At 41.4% G+C, this 21,983-nt stretch overlaps 1 protein-coding gene across 2 annotated transcripts in view; it reads left to right on the top strand.

Annotated features, from left to right (window-relative positions):
* WIPF1 (WAS/WASL interacting protein family member 1) overlaps window positions 1–21,983 on the top strand; it is a 56,543-nt gene that overhangs the window by 19,348 nt on the left and 15,212 nt on the right. For both annotated transcript variants that reach the window (XM_017838430.1, XM_017838421.1), the window contains exons 2-3: window positions 1,897–2,009; window positions 20,684–20,772. In XM_017838430.1, the coding sequence (XP_017693919.1) occupies window positions 20,722–20,772 (51 nt within the window). In that variant the 5' untranslated portion in view covers window positions 1,897–2,009; window positions 20,684–20,721. The remainder of the gene's footprint in view (window positions 1–1,896; window positions 2,010–20,683; window positions 20,773–21,983) is intronic.

The following is a 21,983-nucleotide window of genomic DNA, read 5'->3' on the forward strand; positions in this document are numbered from 1 at the left end:
CCCTGCTTCTGTAAAACCAGTGAGTTTTCAGAGAGCCAAAGTTCTGCCCCAGATCAGCCTTTCTGATGTATTAGGGGTTATAGCCTTCACCAGAGCACTGTTTAACTAGGAATGTGATTTAAAAGCAATTTAGTAAAATCCCACTGCAGACATTTTCATTTCAGTCTAATCCTGTCTTAGAGTGGCTCATCTCAAATAGATTAGGAGTTGGTTTAAACTAAATATAATGGCTCGTAAACAATATATTTGAGCCTCCACGCAGAGGCTTGTGCCAGCCATTTGAAATTGAATTAAAAAATAAACCAACACACTTTCCTAAATAAATAAACCTAACACTTCTACTCTGCTACCAGGAGTGAACACAGGCAACCAGGATTGAAAGAGCAGGAGTGGTTGTTGAAGAGGGAGGATTTCTGAATGGGCTCTTTCCACCAGCTTGTATTATGAAAACCAGGGAAAGAATGTTTTTTCCTCTAACAAATTAAAAAGGAAATCTGCAAAAAGAGGAAAGGGAATAAAGAGCACAGACTAAACAAAATGAAATAAATATGCATTGGAATTAGAGAGAAGGAAACCAAAAAAGAAAATAGTAAAAAATGGAACCAGATGGGGACAAATTCTGTGCTCAGGAAAAAAATGCTGCTCTTCTGTTGAACTTCAGAAGGAAGAGAGACTGTGTGCATGTGTTTGTGTGTATTCATAGCATCTATGGAAGAAAAATTCATTTTTCTGGATTTTTTTTTAATTGTTTATGTTTGTTTCTTTCCCTTGGCCAGTGTTAGTGTAGAAGTTTTTAGGTTTGAGAGAACTTCAGTTAGATGAAAGCAACATTAAAGAATCCTTAATTCTGCAAATAAAGAGAATAAATCACTCAATGCCACCTTAGTCACTTGCCAGTTTTGCTCCCCAAAAACTACTCGTCTGCATTACTCTGTTGATCTTGTGTCCACTGTGCCCTTGGATCCACATCCACAGTATTCTACTCTCTGCAAGGGAAGAAGTAGGAGTTAAGATGTGCAACACTACCTAATGCAAACCTGAACTGCATGAGCCAGCTTCAGAGAGTTTATAGCAGGTTTCATTTCACCACATAGTGTATGCAAAGATTTCATGGCAGTGAGAGCTGGAGTCTTGAGACTGGTTTCTAAATAGAAGTAAATCTGTAAAATGCTGAATGGTTACTGTTCTTATATTTTCTTTTAAAATTACTGCATTGTTAAAGACTTTTTTTTTGTTCTAATGCTAAATATATCAAATGGACAAGTGTACCTTTTGCTGGGATATTATTTGCAGCACATTTCTGTCACACCTTGCTAGCTGTTCCCTCTGCCTTCCTTGCTCCCACACATGAATGCAAGTTCTGCAAGTCATTTCTGTAATTAGCTGTTAAAAGCATCTAGACATTGAAGGAGGTTAATTTTACTTTTGTTTAATTGATTTTTTTTCAGCTTTTGCCTGCATTTTTCTCTAGCTTAAACTATAGAAACCTCCTTATTACAAAGCTAGTCATCAAACCATGTCTCTTATGAGGAGCAACTGTAGTAGTGGATAATTCTGTCCAGTCTTACCATCATGTCCGTCTACGAGGTTTTTATGCTTTTCTGTTTTCCCTCCACCATTTATATTGGCTTTTACTATGCTATGCTGAAGTTGGGGAATTATCTTAAATTTCTTTGAGATCAAGTTGGATTCTTTGGCCTCAGGGACTGATATGGAGAGCACAGCCAGTGTGTTTTCCTGTTCTAATTCCTCTTTAGAAGGAGAGGGGCTCTTCTTCACATACTGCCAGTTTCTCATGCAGAATTTCAATTTATGCAAGCAAATACACAGGAGATATGTACCCAGGCTCTGTGATCCCAAATGGTTCACAATTAATAGTTCTTTTCTTCCTTGCAGGAGTGTGCAACCTGGGAAATGTTTTTGCAATTGAATTAACTTCAGGAAGTGTATTCTGGATGAATTGACCAGGCCTCCTATTCTATGAAAACATCTCTCCTGCTGGTGACCAGGTACAGAACCTGTGGGATTTGCACTGAGAGGGATGGGAGCGGGTAGAAGTCATGGTGTGAGCAGCAGCACAGGGAAGCATCTCTGGTGTGTGGCATTCCTGGCCTATAAGAGTTGGAAGGTGTAGAGCCATCTCATGTCTTAGATTGCAGCGTGACAATATAGGAGTCATTCTTCTCCAGGGCGGGATTAATGGCAGTACCAGTTTACTGGCATTCTCTGATGTGGCACACCTTTCCTAATGACAGTTAGGTGCCTTAGGTTACATCAAATTTTATGCCAAATCCACAAGCTTTTAACATGTGCAGCAGGTTGGTTTGTTGGTTTTCATTCCAGTAGCACAAGGCTAACAGTGAAGGGATTTAACACTTGGCAAGTAGGTCAGGAGACCTAAGATATTATATGACCAAGCACTGTAATGTGTAGTTGTCGTGACTTAGAGCAGATGGCATTACACTTGAAAACTGCACAGTGAAGCCTACAATGTTTATGGTGTGGTGCTAATGAACAGTAATAGTATGAAAAGGTTCACTGAGACATATAGTTAATAAGAAAGAAAGAAATAACAGTAAGTTTACTTTTTTTTTTTCACTGAAGCAGAAAGGCCGCAACATGCCGACCTAGAGCTGGTGCAGTCCAGTAGATCAAGTATTATTTTCTATCTGGGCCCTGTGTTGTAAGCCCCAACTGTGGCTTCTTTGTGATTAGTGGACCAGTAGAAACTGATGCTGGGAGGGTTCCCAAGGTGCCTGCAATTTTGGTTATCTGTAGACATGAGTACAAAACCATTCAGGGTTCCTCCTTGATAAGGTCTATAGCTGGTCCATGTGGGTTGATGTTTTGGTGTAGTTTCGGCAGTGCACTTGCTTTGGAAACTACAGTCTGAAGAAATCTGGGTGCCAGGCTTGGGAGATGTGAGAGGGAAGAGTTAGCCCTAGGAACAGAAATGTTTCGCTTCATTCGTGGATCCACAACTCTTACCAGGCATGATGGACTGCGACCAGATGAGGATTGGTGCAGAGACTATTTTTTGAAGAGTTATTTCCACAGGACCAAAAAAGAGGGTACTACTGAGTGATCAGTAGTCAAACATACCTGTTTGGACATCGGTGATAGGAAAGGATGGCCTGTTTAAAGGAGGGAGACATGCAGATAGGGAAAATATCAGTATTTTTAAATTGATGTTTATATTTTATTTCAAATTAGTAAATTGGATGCTGCAAAAAAACTTACAATGCAATACTGAGATAAAGATGGTGAAATTTGTCACCCTCACCCATTTCACATATGATATGGGAGTATGGAATGTCCTATGAACACAGTAATGATGACAGACAGCACAAATACAACCTTTGAAGAAAGACTGAAAGAAATATGATTGCTTAGCCTAAAGAGGAGAAGATCAAAGGGACATGTAAACAGTTTTCAAATAACCACGAAGAGGAAAGGAATAAATTTTTCTAAGCATCAGTTGTAAATAGGATGAGAAATAGTAAATGAAATCACAGCAAAGGAGGTCTAAATTAAGTACTGGGAAAAGCTTTATTTGCTGTCATGCTAATGAGGTAGATGACTGAGGGATATTGCAGAGTTTCCATCAGTGGAGATTTTTAGAGAGAAAAGAGATAAATACCTGCCATAGTGACTCAGTGGAAGAGTAGATGCCTTCTTCCAGCCCTGCTGTCTTTTGTTCAGTATTTCAGTCTCCTTGTTGACATGACTGAATTCTTCTGGTTATTGATGAATGCTGAATAGTTATTGCCTTTAAAATTAACATTTCCATATGTACAGTACAGTATACTCCATACTCCACTTTTCAGGGAGGGAAGGTAAAATTCTGTTCCTGAGTTTTCTGAGGAGATTTTGCTCTTTTAATTTGAGAGTGAACAGGTAAAATGAGTGCATTATACTCAGCACTGTGGGAAAGTATTGAGTTACTGTTAGCAGCTGGCATGTAACAACCAGGTCTGATCCTGGCATAAGAGGGAGACCTGAAAAGGCAGGACCTACTGCTGTCTCAGGTGAACAGTTGTGGCAAACTGCTCATTTTTAACACAGATCTCAAATCTCTGGTACTAATGGCAAACTTCAAATTCATGCTGGCTGTGCAAAACCAGCTTGGTTTGCATTGAACCATAGCATTTCCTAATATCAAGTTCTGATGGATCAGGGCTCACCTAAAGAAGCGTTAGTCTGCAGAGTTCATGCTTTGTTGACACAGCAGCCCTGGTGCCACTGTACCCCTTCTGTGAAGCGGAGCTTTTGGACTCTGTGATGGTGCCCAGACTGGCACCCCCTGTAACCTGGCCTTCTGGGAGTCTACCTGTTCACGGGGGGCTTGGCCAGTCATTAGGCCTGCAGTTTAAGAGAGAAAGTAGACTTCATGAGAGTAATAACATCTTATGACCCAATACATCAATACAAAGCTTCCTTGCAGCTGTGGGTTTGATCCAGATATTACAGCTCTTTGAGTTTGGAAAAAGTTTTCTTTTTATCTGGAAGCCTGTGGCCTCAGATTTTAAGTAGCTCTTAACTCTCCATTTAATTACAAATTCTGGTTTTGAAAGCAGAGATGTTGGGAGTCTTATTTCAGTCTGCCATATGCTAAACTTAGCCTTCAAATTTTCTGAAAATAAACCCAGTCTAGTTTTGCCCATGCAAGCTAACCAAATAATTCAGTCAGTCTGGTCAGGGTTTTGGCCGTATTTACAGGATTTGGCAGATGTGATGCTAACTTTAGCTAGGGCTTAACAACTGTGACAGCCACTCCTATTACAAATAAATTAAAGGGGAAATTAGTTGCCACCCTCCAATACCTGCTGTTTCAGGGCACCTGCACTGAGTACTCCAGCCTGCTGTGACTAATTTGTTTTCTTCTCTGAGCTTCTGGCAGACTGGCACTAGCAAGGACAAATTTGAGCAGTCCTGTGGAGGACTCTCCTGAGTAAGAGGACATGTTGAATGTTCTAAAGAGGAAATGCAAGTGTTGAATGATGGTATGTGGCTGCTTTTGGTTTTGTGGGTATGTTTTTTCGTGGTATGCCATACAAACTTTTTTTTTTAGCTTGAACTACAACAAACTATTACTTTTTACGCAAAACGCTGCATTTGGAATACTAGCAGGAGCTCAGTTAGACCCACTGTCTTGAATAGAGGCAAATAACCTCCAAACCCAGCTGCTTCCTGGGCTCCCAGTGAGGTCCTGCAAGGCCTGTGTGGCAGGCTGCCTCAGAGCTGCCAGCTAACATGAAGGTGCAATGCTGGCTGGGCACCACTTCCAAAAACCTGGCAAGAGCAGGAGCCGCTGCGGACCCCAGAGCAGCTGTCTGGGGCAGCTTGTCTCTCCTCAAGCAATGGCTTGTGGCTCCTGCCGAGTTCAGGCAAGATGTTGATTTGTCCCTCTTGGCATATTCACCTGCCTAGCACATCAACCTGGGTCTGACCTATGCAGTCAGCTAGATATGACCTCATATGGGATGTCACTGCAGTGACCTGGGCACTCTGGTAGACCAATGCCCTGCAGGACTGGCACCCACATGGCACACTGCCTTTGACTACACTTGCTGCATGGAAACAATTGGTTGTCAAAGGTCATAGAAAACAATTAGAGATATAAATATTTAAAATAAAATGCAGATAACCAAATGGAACTGCTTGGTTTTTACTTGGGCAAATGTTCTGGTTTAGTGTGTGTTGACTCAACCAGCTTCACAAGTAGAAAGTGGAAGGGTGCTGTATGTTTCCAGCCTGGGTTGCTGCAGTAGGCAATGCAGCCGTGCTGTTTTCCTTCTCAGGAAGGCAGCACAAGACATGCCTCCTCTTCACTTAGGGGAATATCGACTAGTTCTTGTCCTAAGCTGTGAAAGACTTTGCCCTATTTTTTGGCAGAATCCATTAATAATCATTCTTTCCATCTTCTTTGCTCACTAAGCTAAGTACTTGCCATGTGCAGCTGTAAAAAGTTGTTTCCAAAGAGAAATAAATTGGAGCAAAAACTTCTGTAATCGGAGATGCAGAGGAAAGCAGAAGGGCGTTTTCAGTTTGGTGTCCTTGGTTGCTTTTTGTTTGATTTGTGCCGTGCTTTAAACTAGAGCCCTTTACAGGACTGTGGGCCCCCCTGGCTTGTCAGCATCTGGGTCTTCCCAGTCTTAGCTCTAGTAGCACTCACTTTCTCCATGTCTCTCCCAGGACCAGGGATAATCAGGGCATCAGGAGTCCGTAAGAGACCCCTGTGCCAGGTTGGCAGCACCATGTCGATACCTTAAGGAAGCTGAGAAAACATAAGCATCTAGCAATTGGATTTAGATGCCTAAGTTGGAAAATTTAGTTTGGGTGTCAAAGTTATTGATTGTAGTTATAGTTTCTTGGGACATTTTTATTGAAAATATGTTCTAATTAATACTATCAGTTTATCAAAACCTATCAAAACCTTTTTTTTGCCTGAGATCAAAGGAGAATTTGGTACAAAATTTAAATTTTATAAATTAGAAAATTCTAAAGTAAGCTTTTAAAAGAAATTTAGAATACTTGAAGTGGAATATAGGATCTGCTGAAATTTGGACTTCCAACAACAGAATGTTTGGGTTGTTTTTTAATTCCTGATTAAGATAGAAATCTCTTATGTCTCAAACTTTGTCAGGACATAAAATTAATTTCCCACTCTATTTTTTTCCCCAAATCCCACATTATCAAACTCATACAAATTTTTGTGCTTCTCCAGGTAGATCAAGGAATCTAGATTCTGTCTTTCATGTAACATTAGAGTTGCTTTGAGTTTGAAAGAACCACAGACTGATGCAAAACAGAACTTGGACCTTGCCATCTATTAGATAACTGCCAAAACAAGTAGATAAGTGTATTTCATAAATGAAATCTTCAGAAGCTATCTTAACTTATAGGGCCTTCAGATGGACAATGAAAACCTTAGATTAGGTACAGACAACTTAACTTTGTTGCCCTTACTGTAAGTGTTTCAGTTGGCATCATCTGCTGCATGTGTGGCCTGTGTACTCACATGTATATGTGCATATTTCATGGTCCCACTGTTAGTGCTTGAGTCTTCAGCTAAAGGCCCAGATGGATAATCTGAACCCTCTGATTCAATTTTATCTCACCTATATTTCATAAATATTATGTTGCATAAATATCAAGTACTGCTGCAAAAGTAGATGAAATTATTTATATAAAAATGGCTTTACAAAGCTATTTTGAGTTGAATTGTTGTTGTAGCTCTACTCTAGTAAATGAAACAAAATATAATTGTGATTGGTCAATATTCTGATCTCTGCTTGGCTTCTAATAGTATAAATATGAAGAATATTATTATTATTGCCTGGATTTTGCTCTTTGCATTTTGGCAGCTTATTTATGAAATAATTGAAACATCTCTTAGCTGTGCCTTTCTTTTCCAAGTGACTTTTGACATTTTTTCTTGCCAAAAGGCAGTGTTGGAAATACTTAACAGAAAAATTCACCCTCGTGTTACTCAGGATGTTTTCCAGATTGGACCAAGTGGAAATTGCCGGTGATAGGAACAGCACATGAGTATTGCCAGTGATTTGCACACATGCCTTCAGATACTGAAGGCCAAGGTCTCTCCTATTACATGTGGAGAAGTATTCAATGCACTGTGGGTTAGATTTTTGAATGCTTCACAAAGAGCCAAACTAAATTGAAACAGAGGAAGAGGAATTTCAGGTTTGTCCTTCCACTGCTCCAGCTGTGAATGGGAGTTTGAAGTAGCAGCCACCAGGGCGTCAGGCTCCTTGCCTGGGGACGTCTCTGAAAACCAGTCCACTGGTTCCACAAGCCCCTGGCTTGGAGGTGACCTCCTGCAGGGCAGTCAACAAACTATTAATTTGCTCTGAAGCTGCTTTTCCCAAGAAGCGAGTCTAGAACAGGAGGTCCTCTGCAGGGTTTCTGTACATATTTCCATTAGGTAGCAGTTTGTTTTGTCCAGTGACTGCTGTTGGAGGCAGGGAAGTTCTGGTCAGCTCAGAATAAGGCTTGTGATGGATTCAGTAGTTCAGTATTGCAAAAGCAAAAGACAAGTCTTTATCTTCCCCGCTGGCAGTCTGCTTTAGCCCTAGAGCTTCCACTGGCAGCCCTCATCATTTATTGTACAGATCCCTATTACAACTTTTGGATTTTATGTTCCTCTGGTAGAAGAGACCTAAGAAAGGTCTGGAGTGAAGTCAAAGCAGTTCCTATCAGCTAAGGACAGCTGATACTTTTTTTTTTTACTTTTATTAAAAAAATTAGAATTTTAAAATTAAGCTTATCTTGCTGTAGTAGTAAAAGTGGTGGCTCTGACACAATTAATATGGGTATGTTATAAAATCTATGTTTTTTAAAACAGAGAAAAATGATGATCAGATTTAGTAGATTTTATATATGATACAAAGAACCAAACAATATAGAGATAATGGCAACTTTTAGTCTACTTTACTCAGTGGTTACTTAATGGTTATCTGGTCTGTTAGTTTTGTAAAAACCATCTAAAGATAGTTTTTGAGTTGTCTTATTAGACAATTTTTAGTAGAAATAATGTATTGCTTCCTCTATGTATATCTCTGAAGTAAGTTGAAGGAGAAGTTTACTGCTGAATTCCAACCAGGCAAATAATCTGGTGGTGCAGGAACATAACATTTTGGACTTGTTTTTAATACAGATTAGAACAAGACATCATTTGCCAGTACTGCCAGGATATTAGATGATCATGTAATTTCACGTGTGCAGTAATGTGTTTTCAGTAATATTATTGCTTTTCTTTGTTGTTTTTAAATGAATCCATTTCAAACCAATATATGTATGGTAAGATATTTAAGATTAAAATTAATCTCTTATCTTGGTTGGGTTTTTTAATTGCTTTGGATACAGTTTCTAAAGTTTTGTATACCCTTTAGAGCAGATGGTCAACTTTTGGCCATGGTATCTGAGTAGTTTGGGGTGAGCTAAGGTTGGCTCCAATGTGAAGAAAGGGAGATTGAAGTCCCAGAGTTTGGGGATGGGTTGTTTACTCAAGCAAGCACTCTTTTTGTTTCAGATTACTTTTGCCTCCTCTTTTCCCTCCCACTTATTATTTCCATCCTGATTTTAAAGACTCTTCCACAGATTTGTTTTTATATTGCCGAGAACCTTTAAAAATAATTACTGAAACCATAGCAGCCCATCTGAAAGCTTTCTGAGACACAGTATGAGCTACAGAGCAGGCCAAACCTCAGAGGGCAGAAGCTCTCTTCCAAGCAAGTAAGAACGGATGCTGTGAGTTTTTGAGTGCTTGTGCAAATGGTCTCTTTGTTGTCCAAGTGCCTGTGAGTGCGGATGCCCAGCGTGCACTGCCCAGCGTCACATACATCACTGTTTTGGGGGGTTGAAAGCTATACTAATTTTTAGTTACTGTAAGCTAGTAATATAAAATTTGTAAGAGAGAGAGTTTCATTTTGTAGCTGCTTTCAGAGAAGGGGATCTGAGATAAAATACCAATCATAGTAAATACTAAAAATTCCTATGTGTGCAAAGTAATGGTGTATCTTGTGTATCTTCATTTATGCCTCAGAAAACTGAAAATTTTCAATTGCTTTATTTACAAACTTGGATTAATTCTTTTAGGAATGTGAATTATAAAAAAGTAACTGTTTTGTAGCAACCCAGCAGAGTTTACAAAGAACTTAAGTTTCCTGGCCACGTTACTGAAATAAGCATTCAAATGGCAGATCAAATGCTGTTTTATAGCTTTTTGGACTGGAGGTCAGAGAAGGTTTGTGAACACAGGGGGTACAAGTCATATGCAGAATGAGTCTTCATTTAGTATCTAGTCAGTTTGTAAGATGTGACGTGAGTTTCTATTCAGTTTGTGGTCTGTGAGCAGGGCACAGAGGGTAATTTATGGGGAGTTTTTCAATAGGTCATGGTCCGTTGAGACAGATGAAAGTATACCTTGCTGGATGCTCTCCCTAGGTTCATGAAGCAAGATACCAGCAGTGCTGAACACAAGTCATGGCATCACTGTGCAGACTATGGCTGTGGTCCTTGCTCCACCAGCCTTTGGCATCCAAAGGATGGCATTGTGGGATCCAAGGCCAACCTTGCTTGCTGACTGTGACACTTCTCAAATTCATTACTTATGTGCAAATAGGATTTGGTGCCTCACAAATGATCTGGTTTAATGACTAACTTTGAGCTACAGTGCAAATCCCTGTACAGCAGAGATCATCAAGGGATTTCATGGGATGCACTCTTCTTAATCTCTAAGTCTGATCTCAATTCAGATGCTTTCAGCAAAGTCAGAAGGTACAGTGGCTCTCATCCAGCCTCCTCTGAAAATTGTCCTGAGCCTTTCCATGAACTTTAATGAGAGTAAAATCAGACTCTCCATCTTCACCCTGTTTAGTGGAGGCTTGTAGTCTCAGCACTTCACAGTCTCAAATCATTCAAAATTAACTTTCAGAATGGAAAATTAGACTTTTTTCTTTTTAATTAAAATCTTTACCAGTCTTGGTTGCCTGTTTCTCACAAAACTTATTTATGGGGCTTGCTGCACTGAACTGAGGCTTTTATTGACAGTAACCTGGCTCTGAGGTGGTGTTTGTTTTTCTCCACTGTCTTTGGCAAAGCAAGCTACCTTACATTATGCAGATCTGAGGCTGGGTTTTGTTTTATTTTTCCCACACTCTGGGCAGATCAGTCTTAGATTGCTCTTCTAATGACAGTTATTCAAGTTACTCTAATTTATGTCAACACCTGGGCTGTAAAAACTAATGCACTTTGCTTATGTAGTTGCTCTTTCCCTGCTGACTGCCCAGGCCTCCTAACTTTTTGTTTGGGCTTTTGATGTGAAATCTGAACTAATCTCTGTACACTGTAGTTTTTCAACATTTTAATAGGAATATCACAATATTTATAAGAGGCAGGGATTGGAAAACAGTGCTTTAAATTCATTCCACATGTCTGGCCCTTATATGCCTCAGATTTCCCCTTTAGAGGTGGTTGCTATTTTAATATTATTTTATAGATGCTGCCTTTAGTAGACTAGTCACAATTTGCTGCATGGTTAGTAAGACTTGATTGTGATGAAGAAAATGCTTTATGTTAAAAAAGCCTATTTGAATGCTGAAGCCAATTCAATTCTAAACCTACACCACTGAGAAGTAAAATAATCTGACAGTGTTGGAGATTGTTGATCCTTTTCTGTAAGTATTCATTATAGCAAAATGTTTTCAACTACAGCTTCGTGTCATCTTGTTGGTAAGACAAAGGTGAAAGAAGACACAGCTTCAGCAATGGCATTATGCAGGTCACAGCATTATTAATTTAGTGCCCGGGGCACGGAGAGGATGTGGTGTGGGGTGTCTCAGAGCTCCCACGATGTAACCTGTGGCTCCAAACAGGCTCTTTTCATCCCAGCCTCAGGATTTGCAGAGAGAAGCCCCTCTTCTTATAACTACTGATGCAAAGGGCACTGCAGCACACCCACTGTGGGCAGCAGAAGTCCCCCAGCAAAATCCCAGGACTTGCTTTCCATATTTGATTCCTTTTTTGACTTCTTTCTGAGCTGACTGAAAGTTGCAACAGCTCAAATGTCTGGAAAAAAAAAATCAGACTGATATCTAGTGCTTTTGGCCTGTTATGCCACAAAACAGTGGAGAGAAGGGAAAAAAATCCTCCAGATTTCTGTCAATTTGATTTAAATAGCAGAATTGCTTTCATGTTACACAAAGCAAACAATTGGTCAGAGCTGTAACATCCTAAAAATAAAAGTGGATTAATAGATGGAAAGGCAAAAGGCTGGTATGATAGTGCGAACAAAAGTTGTTTTCCCATAGTAACAAGCCAGGGATTCCAAGGGCCAGGCTATGCCTTTCCACCTCTTGGTCACCAGGTGTGGGTTGTAGGAAACATCCTTTCCTGCCTCTCTCTGTGGGCTGCCTGCCACCACCAGGCCATGAATGACCCCGTCCGGTTAGAGGGATGAGCAGTGCTGTGTTGAGGGGATAAGCTGGTAGAAAAAGTCCTGTTCTTAAGGACTTCTTCCAACTTCATGCAATTATTTTTGTTCTGATTTAGGACTGAATAAGCTGGAGCCAATACTCAGAAACCCTTAATTTCCGAACTAGCCTGTTCACCCTACCAACAGCTCTTAGAGCTTAAAACAGCTCAGGTTTTGGGGAGAAAGCTACGCAGTGCTGAACAGCCACATGACACTGAGTGATCACTACTACAGCAATGAGACACTGGAAAAAGCAGCCCCATTGGAGAAAAGCTCTTGGGCTACGTGTTAGGAACAGTATTTTGTGAACACAAAATGTTCACAAGGACTAACAGACAAGGGAATAAGCTGGAGAGAGACACTGGGTCCTTATTGCCCAAAGTATATTGTCCCTGTGGCTTCTCCACAGCACCAGGAGTCAAATGTCGCTTTCTTTAGGTCTGCATGCTGAGGTTGCCTCCAGCCTGGATGAATCCTTGTTGGCTGCATTGGGCAGTGTGCCTGAGATAACACAGCCTTGTGTCTTGTTTCAAACACTCGGCTTGACTACATCTGTGGATGGTGGAGTGCTGCACACAACTCTACTCTGGACAGCTGAAAAAGAGCTCAGGCACAAACAGCTCAGTCCTTAACCATCACTTCTGCCTGGGAGAGAGGGTGAAGCCTTTTGCCATAGGGCTTTTTGCAATGTGGTTGGTCCTAGGAAGGGCTCTTCTTTTTTTGACATGAAGGAGGGGGGAGAGCTGTAGGACATTGCACTGTCTCAAGATGTGTCCTCCTGTCCTGAGAACAGTAACTGTAGATTTCTCTGCTGGGTTTGGCCCTGGCCTCCTTCTGAGGAATGACTCCACATGTGCCTGTTTTAAAACATTGTGGAGATTCCCTTCTGTTGTGCCTGGTGCAGGGGCTTTGCTCCAAGTGTCATTTGTAGGGCTGAGGTCCTGCTTCCCAGGGCCAGGTCATTGTGGCAGGGGATGTGAGATGACTCTCGGAGTCTGAGCAGACAGGAATATTTTTCTACATCTCCTCTGAAAGCACTGGCTGAAAGAAATTATAAGAGTATGGATTGGACAGAAGCAATTTCTGTTTTCAGTGAGTCAGATACTTTCTGCTATAGTGTATTTGCTCTTACGTTATCAGCTTTTCTCAAGTCAACATCCAAACACTTGCTGTTTCTTCCACATAGGGACTCTATTGGTGACTAGGGGAAGTTCTCCAAAGCTAGCCATTGCCTATGATCCTCTGCATATCTTGAAAAATATGTCACTGACAAGAAAAATATTTTTTAAATACTTGGATTAAAACAACATTCTGACACTATAGTGGCCTATTTCTTAGCTGTAACTTTCCACGGATGCAGCACCACTGGATTTTTGCCATATAACTCTTGATTGCATTTGACAGATGAGGTTTGCTGGATGCAAGTAGCCATGGGCCATAGGTGCAGCTAGCTACTACTGCTTGGCAGCCATGGCTCGCTCGCTCAGTGGTCTGTTGGCTCACTTGTCACTGATACCGCAGTAACCTGCTTTATTACTGTATTCCTATGATGGTAAGAAGTAGATTAATAGTGTTCAGGGGGTTTTAGGTCTCTGAGGAATTGCCCAGTGTGAGATGCAGACAGTGCTGCCTGAAGGATCACTGCTCTTGGCCGGATGCTCTGGGATGTGGGAGGTGAGCATGAGGGATGTGGAGGGAGGTGGAGATTCTGTAGGTGCCTGGGATAAGATGCACAAAGAGGTGAAAGCACCTCACAGCATCCTCACACTTTTTTTCCTAACTAGTCATGTCCTTTGTTTCCTGTTGTTGTTATTTATCTTTACTGCTCATCACTAGCTCCCCAGCACCTTCACATAGCTCAGTCACACTGTTGTAAGAGGTAAAAGAACTCTGCAATTTATTAAAAAGGGTATGTCCAAACCAAAACAAGAAATATATCATCTCTCTGCAGCCTCAGTAGAGCTGAAAAAATGCTCTCTGTAATAGGGGCTTTATATCTGTTTCTTCTCCAAGAACTATCCCATGCACTTCTACCAGAGACCTCCAGGCTCTTGCTTTCCTCTTCTCTCCTTTTTGATCCCTCTCTGCAGCAGGATAGTGTTGCATCCCCCAGACAATCACTGCCAAGTTTGTAAAGGTGCAGTTCCGCATGGGAGATCCTCCTGTGTGTCATTCAGCTTGGGCCAAATCCTATTTTGGGGCCACATAGACCTCATCCACTTTATACACCTGCCTGTGAATAAAGCCTATCATCCATCACCCCTCCGATGGCAGTTTGTGGAAAGAGACAGGAAGCTCTGGCTCGGGGTCTAGGCAAGAGCTTTCCATCACTGGTGCACCTACTCTGCCCTGGCATTTTGTGTAAGGGTTGGCATTTCAGTCTGGTGGAAAGTAATACTCAAACCACTCATTTCACGTACTGCAGAGAGTTTCTTTGAAACGTGAAAAGTCCCCAGTAAAGTAGGCTTCCTCTCTCTGGCAGCGGCAGCTCCCCAGAATTTCCCTGAGTCTCAGATATCCAAAGTCACTTCTCCTCTGTGGGTCTCCCTTTTGGCTGTCCAGTTCCCTGCAAGTGGTTTTAAGGGTGAAAAGTTTCACTATCACAGCTTCCTCCAGACAGGATAGGACAGTCTGCATTCTCACACCCTTTAAATGTCCTTTCTCAGGCCACAAAGCCTTGTTATCTCTGCACCAGAAGGATTGTTGTTTCACCCTGAAACCATCCTTAAAAGACCAGTCGGTGGTGTTAAAGGATCCAAAAATACTGATAATAACATTTTAGGTGACACTTTTCTTCCTTCAGACCTCCTCAGCTTCAATTTAGGAGAATGAAAATCCAGGCTCTCCCTGTGACTATAGGGTTCTTATACAGCAATTCCCTGTGTCTCAAATAAAACTAGCATCAGGTTACTTAAGTGTCTGACAGGCTTTTCACTCCTCTAGTGAGTGTGTGAGGCCAGAGAGTCTTCTAAATATTCTTTTTTTCACCTTGCAAGGGAGTTCCTCTTCAGTATATTCAAGTAGCTTCATGCTCTACTGAATTCAGTTTAGTGCCCTTGCTGAACTCTTTAGGGGCTTAAAATCATCTACCTGTATATTTATTTATGGGTTGCTCTATATTTAGAAACGTTAATAAAAAGAGAAGTAGTACCTGGCTTTTTCAAGTGGGAATTACAGGCATGGTGTTGCATGGTAGGAGCACCTTCAGAAACCTCTGAAGTTCTCATTCACACCATGCCGCACTCCTGCACTGACTCTTAGTGTAGGCAGCCCCTCTGGCCTTGGGAGAATATGGTGGTGGAATGTGGGACATAGAGACTTACTAATGACTTGGGTCTGCACAGTAAAGTGGGAGCAGGGTGGCTCAAATTTCATGACATCACTGTAACATTTTTTATCAAAAAGCTTTAATAGCTCTGTACTCTGTTAAAAAATGACTCATGAAAAAATATCATGGTCTGTATAAAAACTGATTTTAAGTGGTTTTCCAACCACTTTGTAATGTGTTTACAGTTAGTTGTCCTTTTTGTTTTGAGAGCTACTTTACTAAAGTACTTGGTAATGTAGCCCAACTGCCTCAAATTCAGACTTTTAAAAAAAATTTTCCCTTCTTTCATTAGGAGAAAGTGATGCATTTTGAAAGAACCAAATCAACACTAGTTTAGAAGTCGAGTCCTTTGCATAGAGGAGCAATCAGCATTTTAATTGGCAATTTCAGGGTTTTTTCCCCTTAAATTTATCAATTCTATTTTATTTCTACAGTTGTTTGTTCCTTCCTCTTTTTTTGCATGGAAATTAATCATGCAGGAAATGATTAACCACAGTGAGCTGTCTGTCTGCCTCTGACTCAATATGTTTAAGAGGGAGGGCCTTCAAGCAGCTCTTAATGGCTGACCAGATGCAAACTGTGCACTTGCAGTCTAATTGTTCAAACTCTCCATCCCACATTAAAGGTCACATTCCTTTTTAGCACTTGTAATGCTCCTAAAATAATTTCTGAAATAACAAATTAAATCTGAAATACCCAGAATTTCTGTTTCATGTAATTCAGTGTAGTGACAGTTTTGCTCATTGCTCTTCATATATTACTCTGTGGAGCAAGGGGCTCTTTGCAGTATGCAATGTATGCTTTCTCTCTCGTCTATTTTGGTTTTTAAATGAAATTAGTTTTTATCATTATATATTGCATATCACAATATTTTTATATCGTTCCTGATAGCAACTACCGGGTGTGCCTGGTAGTTTGCAAAAATGAGAGCTTTCTTATGCAGGTATTCTTTACTTAGGCAGCTTTGGAGCATCTCGTTTGCCGGCGGCTGGGCTGGCTTTCTCCAAAGGCAGCAGACGCGGGCTCTGTGCACAGCCCTCTCGAGAAGGGTGTGCAGGGAGGCTGCCCCGGCCCCGGGGCTGTGTCCGGGGCGGTGCAGAGCGGGTGTGGGGATGCGGTGGGTGCCTGCTCACGGTGATAGCGGAGCCCAGGGCGACCGGGGCTGGCTCTCGGAGGAGCCGGCCGTGTGCACGGTGCTGCTGGCGCCTGCTGCGCAGCGGGAGAGCAGCTGCTGCCGCTGCTGCCAGCTGTGGAAATCCTTCTGTCTTGCTGACAATACAGACCTTTGTGTTTGGCGCTCCGTGGCCGATGCTGCAGTGTACATGTGCGGGTTAGTTACCGGAATCCTTTCTGCTGCACCACCGGTGCTCATCTAGACCTTAACATTAACATGCAGCTCTTAAAAGCGGTGATGGCTTACATTGCGGCCTAGAAAATATGCTAGGACACGTATCCTGGGTTTTCAAGTATCAATACACCGTCAGTCTTTTGCAACTCGTTCCTTTTTAACACCCTGCAACACCCAGTGTTATAATCAACTTGGTTGTTAACAGATTTGGTGGGTAAAATTTATTATTGGGTGGATCAGTTACTATATCAGGTATTTTATAGTGTCAGCTGTTAACAATTGAACATAATGTCCATTTCTTAAAATCAGCTCTTTCCCACTGACCAAGAGCAAATAATGATCTGAGTGTATTGCTGAAGCGTAGGACAGTAAGCAAAGCTTTCCTCTAATTGCAGTTACACTTAACATCTTAGGACATCTCCATGCTCCTGGGAATTAGTGATGAACAAAGCAGCTGCAGAATTCCAGTTCAGCATTGTGCTGACTCAGCTACTTTGGTTCTGCAGCCCAAGAGGTGTTTCTCATCCCCCTGTTCTGTGGGGGCAAGTCAGCAGGTCACTGCATCTCTTCAGAACATTATTATTCTTCCTACAGGCTTATAGTGATCGAATTTTAAAATCCAAAGGGCTTTTTTTTTTTTTGCTTACAATAAGTCAGACAAAAAAATAGATTGTACAGAATCTAACCAAACAGCAAGGGTGAGTTGGAGCTTCAAAGACAGAGGTGCCGTTTCTTTCTGTGAAGTTTCAGCTTGAGTTTCTGAAATTCTCTTTTTTATCAGCAGAAGCAGAGTCAGAGTGACAAAAGTAAGAGTGAAGTGGTGTTGTAACTCTGGTTTTAAACTAAAATTTGACAATATGGGGTGTTTTACTGGCTCTGTAAGTGTATGCAGTATACATTTTTGCATGGGCATGCAGGTTTCTGAGTCAAAGCATGTGTTCTCTTTTCTGATGGCCCCTAAAGGAAGTGTGTGCTCTAGAACATCATGAGTAAACAACCCTGCAGGATGCTTGCATTAAACTTCAATCCAATTCTGCCTGAGTTTATCTTATTATAGAAGCTTGTCCTGTGCTTCCAAAATGCCATTTTCCAGCCTACCTTTGAGGGCCACAGGGCTTGTTCAGCAGTAGCTAAATGCTAAGCTCACCATTGTGCAGCCGTGTGTACCTAATTTTCACTTCAATTCTGTTGAAAAAGCCCTTCAGTATCAGAATTACTAGCTACTGTGCAGCTAGTGACTATGGGTACATGTAAGATGGGATAGGGAAGGAGGGAATACCTAGTGCCTTTCTCCCCATTACCTCCTTGAAAATCGTCTGCGCAGGGAGGGTTTTGGAGAAGCCGGATGTGTCTGTGGGTAGTGGCTTCCCCTTAGAGAACTCAGTCTTCAAGCATCACCTTTCTTCCCCTCTATCCCCACCAATTCCTTAAGAAGCTGATCTAAAACAACAAGTTAAAAGGACATAGAAGTAGAGCAGAGCAGCCCAAGCATGCAAGGAAGCAATCTCTTAACTGACAGGGAGGTAAACAAGTTATGGTATTTTACAGAAAGTGCTTCGTAGACCACCTGGCTCACTGCTGCATTCAGGTCTGAGCTGTCTTAAGGGATTCATTTAAAAGTCTGATATCAAACCAAACTGTATTCTGCCTGTTCCAGAAACCTTCCTGTGACACATGGCGTGCCAAGGAGACCCACTACATTATCCAGACTGCTTTGGCCTCTTAGCAAAGCAGTGCAGAGAGCAGACTTTCTCTTTTTAATCAGTTGAAGTAGTTAAAAGCTTGGTGAAATACCCTCATGGCACAGTTAAGCTAGAGACAACTGCAGCTGTGAAAAGACTGTGTTAAGAAACAGGATGGTTGTGGTCTGCTGTAAGAAATAATTTTCCTGTTGACTATTTTTTTAAACAGGAAGCTGAAGAACAAAGCAGCATTAGTCTTGGTGCTTTTAATAGGCTTCAGATTTCAAATATTGGATTTAGAATGTGCAGATCAGGAAAGGATCGGGCTTTGTGCAGAGTCTTATGTAACAACTGAGAGCTAGAAATGCAGAAGATAGGAATATAACTGAATTCAAGCAGATCCTCTGAATGTGAAACTTTTTTCTCTGGAAAAGCCCTAAGATGCTCAGTAATGCACCAGAGGACTGACAAGAGCAGGCTGGTCTGTTTGCAGGACTTTGCGAATGTGTGCATTTGCACAGTGTGTAGGCTTGGCTTCACACAGTTTCCTCTTTGTCAGTCAGTCTGTCCATGGGCCAGCTTCCCCTCTGCTCTGCTCACTCTTTTGCAGTAACCGGAAAGAGAAACAGTTTCTGCAGTATGGGAGAAGAAAACCTGCAAACACTAGAGACAGTACTAGTGCCCCGTGCCACTTCGAACTCCACGGTTTTTCTAGATATTCAGCCAGAGCTAGGGGTGATGAGTCTGACTTCTTTCCAAGCCCTTTCCTCTCTAAAGATTTTGCACAAAATCTATTAAAGTCTTATTTCAGAAAAGCTTTCTTCTGAGGAAGGTAGGTCAGCAATTTTTTTTGGGGGGAGGGGGTTGTAGCTGTATTCTAATTCTTTTGGAGCATGAACATCTGATGAGATAAATCTGTACTTTCTGTACCATTTTTTTCTGTCACACACATCACAGATCATGTTGGAGCCATTAGAGACATTGTAGGTCGTGACTCACCTCAAACCCTCACTGCAAATGCCATTTTGTTTCATTCAGCAATTTTTCCTAATGTTCATTTAAACTGTAAAGGGTACTGTACCTAGCATGATGTTGATTTGACAGATACTATGCTGTTACACTTCCCCTTGGTTTCATAAAAAAACACATAAGTTACTTAAAAAAGTAAAAGCTGTGTATTCTTGTAAATAACTGCCCTGAGGACTTCAGCTGTCAGCCTGAGGTTGTCTGGAGAATAACCCATATTCCTATTCCCACTGTGTTTACCTGTTGTGTGCAAACGTTATATAAATGGTGGCAAATCATTGTTACTGAAGCTGGCTCAGGTGGATGGGCCAGCAGAAGGTGAAAGCACAGGTGAAAGAGTAAAGCACACGCTGAAATGCCACAGCACCATTAGAAAAGCCCCAACAGGCACAGTTCCAGCGAGCTGGGTGCCAAAATGCCACAAAAAGACCTTGTGACTTAAAAAGTCTTTGACACTTGGCCTTTCTTTTTTTTGTTGTTTTGTATTTTTGTTTCAATGAAGTTCTACATCCCAGGTGTGACCCTCCTAGGATTGTCTTAGGTTGAAAGTTTTGGTTGGAGTGTGGAAAAGTGGAAGCCTGGTCTCCAGTAGCGAATATAGTGAAAGGCTGAGCTTTAGCAGTCAGGCTTTTCCCTTTGCAGCAGCCTGCAGCTGAGAGGCCGGGCTGCCTACTTGCTTTTCCTCCTCAGGGAAAATGCACATAGCATGACTGTGTGTGCTGCCTCTGAGGAGGAGGAAAGTGCATTCAGATGTGATGATGGAGCATGGAATCTTCAGAGCAAGCAGGGAGAAAGGAAGAAGCATGAGTCTGTCCTAGAGTTCTGCTGTTCCACCCTACCCATAACAGCATATGTGTGAATCTTTTAACAACTGAAGGGATTTAACAGGTCAGCATCTGACTTTCTGAGTAGGATCTTAAAGTATGATATCTTCTTGAAGCAAGGGTTGATGATGTAGCTATGGAACTATCCTGAAGCTCTTCCATAGGAAGAAGATTGTTGGATTAAAAGAGTACAATTTTGTTACTGCATTTTTTGCATTGCATGGATTGTGTAAGTGTGCAAAACTGGATGTGTATGTCTATGAGTTTATATGGCAATGGGGCTTATGTGGGGAGCCCCTCTTTAAAGATGCAGCTGGTTTCCATACAATTAAATATGAAGTGCTTTTTATGTATTATTTAGACTTAGAAAATATAAAAGATAAACCTATTAGCTGCAAGGATGTTTTTTAGGTGAGTAGAACTTTATTTATTAAGATGTGTTAATCTTTGATTTTTGTGTGTTTGTGTTTTGCTGTGCAGGTTTCTTAGCAAGAGCAGACAGAGCTCAGCCTTCCACCATGCCTGTGCCTCCCCCTCCAGCTCCCCCTCCACCCCCAACACTAGCCTTGGTAAGTTTTACAGGAGGTAAATGTACCATATGCACTGTTCTGTACTGCTGCTTGTCACATTGAATAGGATGTCCAGAGATAGGGAGGTGTGGATGAGGGTATGCATTGACATTTGGGGAAAGCTCTCCAACATTTTGGTTTTGGTTGATTATTGATCCTGTGAGAAAGACCATCACTTTCACTCCTTTCCAGTGCTCATATGGATGTCACTGTCTACTCTGATTCTCCATCCTTCTCTCCCTCCCACACTGGTGGTTTGATCTGGTGAAGAGACAACAGCTTGTCTAAGTCAGGGAAATTGAAGTCTTGGTATCCCCTTGACTTTCTCCAAACATGTACTCCCACCTGCTACTCTAATACTTACATGACCTGAGCTGGAAAAAAACAATCCTATTGTTTAAATTTGGTAAGGATAGTTCTTAGCTAGCACAGCTCCCTCAGCCAACTTGGGGTATTAGAGCACAGGATCCACTGCTGACACAGTGGGTGAAACTACATTGGACCTGATTTAATTTTAAGCCTAAGCTGAAATAGATCTTGTGCTGTGTTTGCCTGCCCAACAGTCAGTCATCTCACTGACAAGAAGGAAAAGGCTTCTTGAAATGCCGTTTAAAAGTACTCAGATATTTTCAGAGCAAACTCCGAGCTGGTTACACGGATAGAATGGGCTGTGCCTCTGAAGAGTCTTTCCCTCATTTTCCACACCAAGTATGACTCTCTGCTTGGTCCCTCCATGGCAACTCTCTCTACTTTTCAGGAAATCTCTGTAACACTGATCTGATAAGTTAGAAAGTTTTTCAGAAACCACTATTTCCTATAAGAGGCATATATATGTGCATATGTATGTGCATGTATGTGTATGATTTGGGGTTTTTTTGTTATTCCTTGAAAAACTGTGTCAACAAAACATAAACTGAAAAGAGAGGACCATTGAGACAAACCTCACACATCTAAAGGTTTCATTTGATCTAGATGAAGAGTTCTATATATGGAAGTAGCGACTGCCATTTTTAAATACTCCTAACAAAACTAAAATAGTAGATAAAGGCCCATCTTTCTTCTGATTTATCTAGAATTTGTATTTCACTACAACTTTCAAGAATGCTCATTTTCTTGTGTAATCAGATTATGTATGTAATTTGCCATAGATATGCCTTGGCTTTAAAAAATCAGAAACTCTGAATCTTGAGTTTAAAGAATGTGAATTCACA

The sequence above is a fragment of the Lepidothrix coronata genome, unplaced genomic scaffold (genome assembly GCF_001604755.1).
Source record: "Lepidothrix coronata isolate B3197 unplaced genomic scaffold, Lepidothrix_coronata-1.0 Scaffold7, whole genome shotgun sequence".
NCBI lineage: Eukaryota > Metazoa > Chordata > Aves > Passeriformes > Pipridae > Lepidothrix > Lepidothrix coronata.